Source organism: Rhinolophus sinicus, chromosome 4 (genome assembly GCF_057876585.1).
Source record: "Rhinolophus sinicus isolate RSI-liver-muscle chromosome 4, RSI-T2T, whole genome shotgun sequence".
In the NCBI taxonomy this organism is placed as follows: domain Eukaryota; kingdom Metazoa; phylum Chordata; class Mammalia; order Chiroptera; family Rhinolophidae; genus Rhinolophus; species Rhinolophus sinicus.
In genome coordinates, this window is record NC_142504.1 from 56,950,901 (window position 1) to 56,962,926 (window position 12,026).

General features: G+C 41.2%; 1 protein-coding gene across 1 annotated transcript; it reads right to left on the reverse strand.

Moving 5' to 3' along the window:
* Nucleotides 1-204: 204 nt before the first annotated feature.
* C4H7orf25 (chromosome 4 C7orf25 homolog) lies at nt 205-11,780 on the reverse strand. Its single transcript, XM_019715197.3, has 2 exons — nt 11,442-11,780; nt 205-10,500 (listed from the first exon to the last, which is right to left on the reverse strand). The coding sequence occupies exon 2, from the start codon at nt 10,477-10,479 to the stop codon at nt 9,220-9,222; it is 1,260 nt and encodes a 419-aa protein (XP_019570756.2). The 5' UTR covers nt 10,480-10,500; nt 11,442-11,780; the 3' UTR covers nt 205-9,219.
* Between the last annotated feature and the right edge of the window lie 246 nt (nt 11,781-12,026).

A 12,026-nucleotide genomic window follows, 5' to 3' on the forward strand; every position in this document is an offset into this window, starting at 1 on the left:
ACTGATACTCATTTTCTTATCCTGGAAAATATTTCATGGTTCTGACTTCATATTATATCCAAAGTGTATAATGTATATATAAAACATGTGCACAGCAAAATAAAAACCAAATAAACACCAGAAAGATACATAAGGGAATTTTTTTTAAGTAATTTTGGATGGAGAAAGGCTTTCTAAGCATGACACAAAACCTAGGAGCCATAATGAAAAAAACAAATACCAACATATTTTATTATATAAAAACGTAAGACTTTTGTGTAACAAAAGAACACAGCATTGAAAGACCAAAGATAAACAATGTATTTAACAGGAAAAGGTTTGCATCCTTGTGATAAATTAAAAATGGTTACAAATTCTTTAGCATCCCTTCTATCAATGCTGGGCCCACCATCCCCTCCCACTGAAGTGAGTTTGGGCTGCTTTAATTGCTGGAATAGAGATGATGCTGTGCTCATTTCTGGGCCCAGCTGAGCCTTAAGAGACTGCAGGTTTTCACTTCTTGTCTCCTGGAACACTCTCACATAAAACACCTGCTAGTGACACTACATGGACAGGAAGAAGGATCCAGCTGAGCAGAACCTTCCAGTTATTCCTGCCAAGGTGAGAGATGGCCATGTGAGTGGAGTCATCTGGGAACCTCTAGACATGCCAATTTCCAGTAAGTAGTACTGAGTGACCCCAGGCAATGCCACTTGGAACAGACAAATCACCCAGCCAAGCCCTGCTTGAATTCCTAACCTACAGCAGCATGAGATGTAATAAAATCGTGGGTATAATATAAAATTGGGTAATATAATATAACATAATACCGGAGCTAATAGTCCAGCTAGGTCTTATTTTGGGGGAAACATGGTACCATGTAAAATTCTGGAAGAGGCAAAATGATGAAAGCAGTAAAAAGATCAGTGGTTGTGGGAGAGAAGGAGAGAGGTGAATAGATGAGGCATACAGTATTGTTAGGGCAGTGAAAATACTGTGATACCGTAATAATAGATATATGTCATTACACACTTGTCCAAACCCATAGAATGTACAACACCAAGAGTGAACAGTATGTAAACTATTCACTCTGGGTTATTATGATGTGTCAATGTAGGTAGGGTCATCAAGTACACCACATGGTAACAAATATACAACTTTAGTGGGAGATGTTGATAATGGGGGAGGCTATGCATGTGGGAGGCAGAAAGTATATGGGAGATCTTCTTACTTTATTAATCTTTTTACCTTTATCCTCTCAACTTTGCTGTGACACTTAAAACTGCTCTAAATGTATAAAATCTTATTAAAAATAAATAAAATAAAATGAATTATAACAAAAAGAAAAATAGTGCAATTGATTTGCATACATTTGAACATATAGTAATTCATGAGTCTAATATGGTGTTTACAAAATAATCTCCCTCCAAACAATTTATTGCTGTTAGAGACAAGAAATTAAGGATATATCCTGCTATTCCAGAAGGAACTGTATTTCAGAGTAAAATGGCCTCATCTCAGAGGTCCTCTTCCAGCTCCTTTTCTTTATGGAAGAATGACAGCTAATCAACGTAAAGGAAATGATAGACAAGGAAATCATCAGTTTGTCACTCTCAATGAAATAATTGATTCAGTCCATAATAATCAATGCATGCTAAAATTATTATGTGAAAGGTCAATGGGGAACTGAATATTCACATCAGTTCAAATGTATTATTTCATAGTTAACTTACTAGTTCCAAAGCGGGTAAAAACACATAACTTTACAATGGAGAGCTCTGGCTGACACCACCTTGTTCAGGAAATAGTACTTAACATTAATAGTGGTGAAACAACAACTATTATATGACCCCTGGTGTAAGGCAAAATGAAGAATACAGTATCACGTATAAAATATTCTGGTTCCAAATATTTAATCAGAATTGAATCTAGCCTTTATATCTCATTTCCAGTTTACAGGAAATACAATTTGCCACGAGAAACAATCAAAGAAATCAAGAATATAACATTTTCTGTAAGACAACTGTCCTGCTATGTTCAAAAGTCAAGTCATAAAAGAAGAGTGGGATAATGCTTTATATTAAAATAGAAATAAGAAACATTAAACAGAACTGCATTGAATGGTGTTTGATTGGATCTTGGTTAGACAGATCCCATGATATCAAAATATGGACTGGGCATTAGATGATGCTCAGAATTCTTTGTTAGGTTTGCTCATGAAATCATGGTTGTATAAAAAATGTTCTTTTTAGAGCTGAATACTGAGTGATGTATAGGTAAAATAGCATGGTGTCTGTAATTCATTATAAAACATCTCAGCCAAAAGAAAACCTAGATAAAAGCACTAAGGCAAAATAATAACACTTTTTAAACCTAGGTGATGGGTGCATGAGTGAGTGCTGATATGCTATTCTAATTGCTTTTCTGTATGTTTGAAAAATGTATTTATGGCTTCTCTCCTATTCTATCTATTCTCTCTTTTTGGAACAAATGAACCTTAATGTCAGTTAGAAATATTTCAACCACATGTAATGGAAAAGCTAACTACAGCGGCTTAAATAAATTAGGGTTTTATTTTCTCAGATAGCAAGAAGTCCTGAGGGAAGCAAATGTCAGCCCCAAAGTCTGTGAGGCTCCCTTGGCGTTTTTCTCATCCGCATAAAATCACTTCTTTCAGAATGACAAAATGGTGATTTTCCCCAATTCTAGCGTTTCCTTTACACTTATTAGCTATCATTCTTCCTATGACAAGCCTCACCATCCCCGACATTAAATCAGGAAGATGGTGCAGAAAAGGAGGAGGCATCACTAACAGACTTCCCTTGTGTCTGACTGGCAAGCAACTTGGCCACTTTTGGCTAAATGCAAGACTGAGAGAGAGGACATGAGAGTTCCCAGTCCCTAAAGGATAGGCAGGCAAAGGAATTGACCACTGGGACCAGGCTCCCTGTGTGAACCTATGCTGTCTGCTGTGCCCTTTGTTAAAACTAACTATTTGGTTTCCAGGTCTCAGCCTCTCGGATTTTCATCACTTTACTTCTTTGTTGAATTTGGAAAACTTATTAAGATCTATATTTCAATTTAGAATTTTTTCTTTAGTTTTATCTAATTGACTTTTTGAAAGTTTTATTTTTGCGCTTTTAATTTTAATGAGAGTTTTTCTATTTCTAGAAGTCCTGTTTTGCCTGTATTCTTTCCTTATCCTCTTTAATAATTTTTTATTTATGTGGAGAGGGAAATACCATTTTCCCATTCTGATCTCCATGATGGCAGGGTTCATTCTCTCACAGTACACACCTGGGCCCTTCTCTGTTTCTGAGAACATGTGGTATGATAAAAAAAATACAGTGAATGTTTAAATTTTTAAAAATTATTACAGTAAAAGACACATTGCCAGTAATCCCCCTCAGAATACTCCCCATCACTTTGAACACACTTATCCCATTGTTCTTGCCATCTTCTGAAGCAGTTCTGGAAGTCCTCTTTTGTGAGTGTCCTTAGTTGCACTGTCGTAGTTGCCTCGATGCCCTGAATCATTTTGACTTTGGGGAAGAGCCAGAAGTGGCACAGTACAAGATCCAGTGAATAAGGTGGAAGAGGACACACCATGTTTTTATTTGAAAGAAATTGCTGTAAACCAGAAGCAATGTGTGACTCAGAGCATTGTCATGATGGAGGATGATTTACAGCACACTTTAAAACACACCTTCTCTGAACCTGACTGACTGCACCAAACAAGTTGAAACTTGTCACACACTGTTACTAAGGTTAGACGTGCCACTTCCCATATTGAAGACCTCTCCCTTTCTGTTGGATGGCACTTGGCAGCAGCATTCACTGTATTTTGTTATCTCAACGAAAGGGCTCTGTGTCACACGTCACTTCTGGTATGGCAATTTCTGTCAAATGAAAATATTACATGTGTCTTCATCCATCTTATTCACCAGATCTGGCACCATGCAACTTCTGGTTCTTCCCCAAATTCAAAATGACCACCACAGGTAAATGTTCTGAATCGATTCAGGACATCAAGGCAGCCACAACAGCACAACTAAAGACCCTCACAAAAGAGGACTTCTAGAACTGCTTCAGAAAGTGGCAAGAATGATGGGATAAATGTGTTTGAAGTAAAGAGAGTATTTTGAGGGGGATTAATGGCAATGTGTCTTTTACTATAATAATTTTGTTTTGTTAAACAAGCACAGTATTGTCTGATCACATCTCGTATATTCATTTGATTCTTAAATTTGACAGGACCACTGGGATGCTTGGCTTATCGCTGTCCTTTCCCTGTAGGCACAAGATTCCACCACCCCTCCCACAGTGAGGAGTTCTCTGCAGGGGACCAGCTCTCCCTATCTTATGCCCAGCACTACTGGTGACTGGTGGGTAGCGTCTGCCTGATTCTGGGGATCAGCCCACTTGCTGCAGATATGAAACACATCATCTGTCTTAGCTATGTGCAATGTTTTCTCACACGTGGTATTTTAGCCTCCACCTGCCTCTTTGAATCATTCCTCTTTTTTTCAGAACATTATTGAACATGTCAAATACCTCAACACTTACTTTATATTATTTATCAGATTGTTTTACTAGTATCTCAAATTATAGAGGAATTTTTGTCTGACTAACTCTGGTGGCAGAAAGTTTTCTCATATGTTTTTATAGTTTTTCATGGAAATCTCATCCAAGCAAAGCTTTGTTTTCCACTGGACTCTGTGAGACTTGGGAAATGAAATGTCCCCAAGTCCAGAATGATACTGCGTATGTTTTGGTCAGGTCTCTGAGGGATTGTACTTTCCTGGGACAAATTTTTTTAGTAATTTCACATCTCTGGGTCTTCCCCAGGATGCTACTAATAGAATTGGGACTCTAAATTTATGTAGAGCACAGGCTGGACTTTGATTTGTCTCAGACTTACTTTCTTCCACTCAGAGACACTAGAGTCAAATTTCCTGGCTGTCTCTTGGGGCAATGTTCACAAGATCCTCTTTCATGGGGGCTGCAGCCCTTCATGCAGGGGTCTTGGAATTACCTCTTCACCTCAAGTAGGCCCCATGCCTCTGATTCTATCCCAGCATGGAGGTTAATCCCCACATTCCAGATGTTAAAGTTGGGGAGTCATCTCTGCCTTTTATACTCTTGGGAACCAAATTGCCACAGGGTAAGGTGTTCTCAGCCTGGGATCTATTTTATCTAGGATGTTTGTGTTTCTATTTTCCAAAATGTTAAGGCAGCTTTCTTTATCTTGTCAGGTTTTCCTATCAGTTATGCTTATATTTCATAAAATGATTCTGAAGACATTTCCAATACAGTGATGAACTGAGACAACCAGCTGCTATTATAAGAATTGATAGGCTGCAGGCTCTAGTCCTTCACCTAGGGGTACATCCTGTCCTCAAGCAGGAGCGGAGCGAAGTTCTCGTCTTAAGAGTTGGGGAGGGGGGCCTGTGGGGACAGAGCCCCAGAAAGCAGTTTCCAGGCTCTCGGCCTCACATAGAAAGGTGCTGGCTCAGGTAGTAAATGGCCATCACCTGTGATTGGATGGCCATCAGCTGTGGCTAGTTGGCCGTCAGCTGTAACCAGTGAGCCATTGGCCACTAATATAACTGCTGAGGCTGCACTAGCAGAAAATAGGGGCTAGCAAGAAGATGGTGGCTGGGCCTGGAAGCAGCGGCGCAGTGAGGGTTGCGAACAGTGTGGCTCCTGCTTCCTGTGTCTCCAACCCAGCCGCCAGCGAGAATATAATAGTTCGACTCCCCTACCTATGGCTCCGTGGGTGTTCCTTTTTGGCTTCACCATGTCCTGCGTTCTTATGTGGGGAGCAGGAGCAGAGATCCCGCATGACACCCCGCAGGCCGCCTTGCATGACAAATGGCGCAGCGAGCAGGGTGCCCCACATGATAAATGGCGCAGTGAGCAGGGTGCCCCACATGACAGGGCCCAAACAGAATACCATTTACCATGTTAAATATTTCCACCCTACTTAAGGTGTTGTGCTCCATATGACTTTTTAGAGCACGGGGATTATTTGTATTCAAAAGTAAGCAAAAGCTTACATAATGAAGTTCACTGGACCTGGACATTTTTGGGAGGTCATTATTTAACTACTGTACTTTTTTCAATGACTATTGGTTATTTAGGTTTTCTATTTCTTCTCCAATTCTAATTCATATTTTCTAAGAAAATCATCCATTTTGAGATTGCCAAACTTATCAAAATAGTATATAGCTGTAGTATATTTCCCTATAATTAATTAGTCTCCTCCAAACCTGTTTTGGTCTTGCAGCTTTTCTGCTTTGTGGGTTTTCTGCTTTCTTGAGAATACTTTTGACTTGTCTTTTCTCATATGGATGGCATTTATTGTCAATCCTTGCCCCTTATTTAAAGTGGTTCAGTTTCACGTAATTTATACTGTTTGTCCTATTTGATAACCCAAATTTATACTGCTGATTTTTTTAAAGGTTTTTTTAATTATTATTATTTCCAAGTCAAGTTGTGCTTTCAATCTTAGTTGTGGAGGGCACAGCTCAGCTCCAGGTCCAGTTGCCACTGTTAGTTGCAAGGGGGTGCAGCCCACCATCCCTTGCAGGAATCGAGGAGTTGAACCGGCAACCTTGTGCTCATTGGCCCATGTGGGAATAGAACTGGCGCCCTTTGGAGTTAGGAGCATGAAGCTCCAACTACCTGAGCCACTGGGCGGGTCCCTATATTGCTGAATTTTTTAATGGCAAAAATTATAAAGTTGTTTTTTACTTTCTTCTAAATAATATGCTTTTACTTTTCCTTACCACTTCTAAGTCCTAGTCCTAACCATAATTTTTACATTACATATCTTTACTTTTCATATTTTTTTCGACATTTGCTTTGCTTTACATGATTCAACTTGACAGTTTTTTAATTGGTGTTTAACTGAACACTTCTAATCTCATTGTTTTAAATTACTTCCCTCATTTTTAAATTTTTATATTATCTTTTTAATCAGCTAGAATAGGTCTTTAGGGTATGTATAGGTCATGTGTTTCTGTGATTTTCTAGATATGGCATTATTGTTTTACATTCCAGGGTCAAGTGCTTGCATTGATTGTTAGAATTTGTAGTCACCAAATGTCTGGAAAAAGAACACTTGTTGGGAGACCAAAGCTCTGGCCACTTCAGAAAGCAGTTTCTTCAAAGAGTGCTACATAGCTGCACATGTTCTAATTGGCAAAGATTCCAAGTTCTTAAGTGTCAATTCATAGTAGGCAGGAACAGGAATCTACCTTTTTCCGGCTACTCCTTGAAAGCTCAGCCCCTCATACTGACTGGCACATGATGGGCACTCAAAAAAATGTGTACTGAATGAATAAATACCACCTTGAATGTCAATTCCACTTTGAATAAATCCAGCATAAACTCATGATTTTACATTCCATCATCACTGGTCTAGTCAAGGCCATTATATATAGTCCCATCTTTCCTTCGATTCTTTTCATACTACAGGTTTTTGTTATTTTCCTGAGATCTCTTCATGGCCCACCCTTTCTTAAAAATTGCCAATCGCTCTCTAATGCCAAACTCTTCAGAAAACCTCTACTTTCCTGGCTTCACCTTCAGTTTTGCAAATTGTCCACATGAGCCTGGACTCGAAACAGGCCCTCATACTCACTTCTGTACCTTTCCAATACCACTCACACCCTGTACACATCTTGTAAAATCTCACGCTAAGAACCCTCAAACGTCACTTCCTCTGATTTCCTGATCCCATAGTAAGAATTATACCCTTACTGTTGCGATAGTATTTTAAACATAATTATTTTAAAGAGTTTAGTACATTATACTTCAGTTATTTACCTCCATTTCAGACTAAGGATTTCTTAGAGCAAACATCATTTAGTTATTTCATAACAAACTATTACAATATTCAGTACTTATAGTACCAAGTAATTAATAGTACTTTAACAGGTTCTCTAAAATGACTAAGTAATTTTTAACACTAGAAAATTTCAGTGGCAAAACCAAGTTAAGTATACCTCTCTACACTACAATAGAACTCCAATCACAGCCTTTCCCCCTAGGAAATGAGTTGAGTAATAAAATCTCTCCTACGAGAAACTTAAAGAGAAATTTTGCATTTCATTTCAGAATGTTCACGGACCCCAATAATCAAATTCCCCCTCCCCATCAAACAGGATGATTGGAAATTTCCCTTCTCACAAAATAGGAGTTGGCACAGTAGAAAGAGGTCAGGCTTTGGGGACACAAAATCATCTAACACTGGCTCCTACACTTGGCTTCAGCCCTAAGGCTCAATTTCCCAATTTTTAAAATGTGGTGAATATACATCTACTTTTCTAATTTGTTTGCTTTGTTACAAATTACTAAAGCACCTAGCACAACATGGATATAACTTCTTTTTAATTACAATGGTGTCATTCAACAGGCATGGAATCTCCCTGCCAGTATTTCACAAAAGTGAGATCATGCAGTTGCACTTGCCACTTGCAAAAGAAGAGGAAAGGTAGGATTCATAATTCAAATATTTATAGTATGGGGACTATTTGTACTTAAAAGTAAAATCTGAGTTCTTTTGAAATGTTTTATATAATTATTTTTCAATTTGCTCAAATTAATATTTTACCTTATGTGTCCTGGGTTTATAGTAGTACAATTGTTGGCTATCTTTCTTTTCACAAAGGTGTATCAACAGATCCATGGGACTCACATGATCAGAATTCATTTACTTTATTCTATATTATGTACTGTTTGTAAACATACCCATAGACTGCACCTAACACATAGCAATCAATAAGTTTGTCATTAATAGCCTTAACTTTAGAATCTAAAATTATAAACTATTACTTCCCAGCCTCAACCCATTATCAACTGATAAACCAATATAATAAAAAAACAATCTTCAGTTTTCTCCAGGTATTTAATGTAAGGTGCAGTGTAGCCATATTCTATGAAATGCGATTATGGTAGGTGGGTTGTAGCCCTCCTGAACCAAACAAGCATTGTGATACTGCTGAAAGCCTTACACAGATGTACTTATTCTTAATTGCGATAATGTAGACAGATAGTTTCTTGTGCTTTTTCTACTCTAGGAAGTTATACACTTTATACATGAGAAACACAGTCAACTCTACTGGTTTGAATTCTAAGTTATTTTTACTACAGACTTTTTTTTCCAATTAAGATAGGAAAACCCAGCCTTTGGTATAAATAACTTATTTTCATGACACTATTTAAAGGATATCATTAGTGTTCAGTTATGTAGTCTTTGGGTAAGGGGGAGGCTAGAGCCTCTTTGCTCTCAGTAAGTGCTCTGGGTTGATGGATAAACACACTAAATTTAACACCCTGGTTGTTGGCAGCTCTGACAAAACCACTATTGGCAGTCATTGTGATTGCTTTTAGGGTGTCCCCTGTTCCGAAAATCGTTAATGAGCGACTATTGACTTTTGAACTGGCCACTAGTCTCAAGGCACGCTCAGAAGGCTCATCTGGCACCACATTAATTCGCTTAATTAGCATAGTGGCCCTCTCTCTCTCACCAGGTCCTCCTAAAGTATCTAGAATTGACTGAAAATCCTTGACAGCTGATTCACAAGCAAACAGCTCCTTGTCCTTCATAAATGCCTCCAGCTGTGGTAGAACCTGCTCTTTCCTCTCTTGCTCTGCTTGTTCTGTGAGCACTTTTTCTTTAAAGATAAAGTGGCAACCTCCATAGCTGAGGGCAGATACATAGGTAATTAAAGTAGTGATGTCCAGATTTACTCTTTTGCACACATCCACCTTAATCTCTGTTGGAAACGCAACACTCGCTAATATATTTTCGCGGTCAACTCTAGTCACCTGCAAAAGCTCAGGGCCCTCATCATCTGATTCACTCTCACTCGGTTGGAGCTCTTCAGGGTGATCTAACAGAGAGTTAACTGCTACGATGTCTCCTCTCACAGATACGCCCATTTCTTTCAGCTTCTCTGCCATAGGGCTGGAAACACTGTTATAAAAGGCAAAGATGATGTGAGGATTGCTATACTGTACTGGCTGCTGGTGACTAGCCTGAAGGAAGTCTTCAGCTTGCTCGATGATGCTTTTATCACCATACTGGCCCCTGCCCAGCCAAATGTTGTGCAGAGCTTCAGCCTTTCGGCCAATTGCTTTCACCCAAGTGTGGCCCCCATTTGCAACAACATCCACTACAAGGCTCTGTTTTTCCCCCAAGGTATCTAGGTAACCAAAAACATGGAGAACACTAACGACTTCTTCCAGGTTCTCTGCGGAGTCCACTATGGCTCTCAGGTGCGTTAGATTAGTGCTCTGTAAATGGGATTCCTTAATAGCTACTTTCCCAGCTTCTACTTTCTGTAAGAATTTTAGTTCAGCCTTCAACTTGCTGCACAGCTTTGCACCACCTTCAATGCCACCTTTTCTCGATCTAGAAAGTGATTCTGCTCTCTTGATTAGTTCCTTGGCTATGGCGATTCGTTCACAGAGCATGGAGTGTGCAGACATGCTGACAGCATTATTCCTTTCCTATAAAAAGACAAGGCAAATTGAAACAGTCCCCAAAAATTATGGCAGTCAATTCTTCACTGAGAATTACAAAACTTCAATCTAGCAACAAAGTGCATGGAGGCTGACTGTAGGAATCTGGGCTTCTGCATGTCTGATTTTGGATTGACTCCCTCCTTTGACAGCTAAGGAAAGGATGATACCTACACTTCTGAATTCTTAGGTGTACTGGACTCTGACACACTTTAGACATTCATTTCTTCAGCTTGGGGTCATGGGGTCCACAGCATAATCCAGTTCAGGATTAAATGCAGGAGGTCAGCAATCTATTACCTAAGGAATTCATTATCAGCAGCCCCACTCTTTGGTTGTAGAGAATTTTTAATAAAAGCTCGGAAAGTCAAGATAAAGTGATTAAAATAAAAATATCCACACAGACTAGCTGGTTAGCAAAATGTCTCACGCAAGATTCTCTCCACGAAAGTGAGTACACTCAATCTTTCTAACCTTCCCTCCACGAATGAGTTTCTTTTAAGGTGATTATCCAGGGGAACACGGTACACCCACCAAGGAATTAATACTACCTCGTTCCTGAATTTGACGTCAACTAGCATATTCTAAAGCCCGAAGGAGCCCACTAAATTGGCTCCTGCTCCCAATGCAAAGCAAACCATAAGATCAGATGAAGTCTAAGGTGCAGCCCGCGGCGCCCCGGAGGTCGGCCGGGCCTTTACGGCGGACGTCGGGCCCTTGGGCCCTGCGCGGTCCACCTGCACCGCCCAGCCAGGCACGCTTGGGTTCAAACAGCTGCGCGGCCGGGGCCAGGCAGCGGAAGCTACGACAGGAGGAGGGCCAGCGGGCCCGAAAGGAGCTCCCCTCTCCTCCCGGCCTTCCCAGTTCCCTCCCGGCCTCGAAGGGCCGCTCGGCGGCTCCCTTCTCCCGTCCCTCCGCCGGCTCCTCACCCGCAGCGCCAAGGACCGCGAGAGCGAGCAGCGGCACGTGCGCGCGCCAGGCTGGGACCCGCCAGGAAACTTCACGGAGCAGCCCCACCCGACTCGGGCCTCCGCTGCCGCTGCTCCGCGGGCGAGAGCCTCTCCGCCTACGGCTCCTCCGTGTCACGTGGACCCTCGCCGGGTGACGCCGAATCGTGATTCCCAGGCGGCAGCGCGGCCTCCCGAGCGGGACTGACGCTAGCGCGGTGGCCATGTTTGTTGATGGCACCTGGCTTCTCTGGTGCCAGTTGTAGTATGAGCTTGGAGGCGCACAGCCGCCTGGCCCCAGGAAAGACGCAAGGGGTATTTCGCAGGCTGGACCTCACTCCCACTGGGGCGCCGACAGCTCCATCTCCAGGGGCCCAGGCAGGCTGACCGCCCCACCCTCCCCACCCCCGCGCCCTAGCACCTAATTAGGGTTGGACCTTGCCTGGGTGGGAGTCGGTGCGTTTTGGTGGAGAAAATCTCCGGGTTGAGTCCTATTCCCTTACTCTGGCCAAGTACACCGTTTTGTTATCAAGCTCAAACCCCTCGAGTGCCAGGCAATGGTTGTTT

Bases quoted from the DNA above. Each gene is read 5' to 3' on its own strand.
- C4H7orf25 (XM_019715197.3), bottom strand. From the start codon at position 10,479: ATGTCTGCACACTCCATGCTCTGTGAACGAATCGCCATAGCCAAGGAA.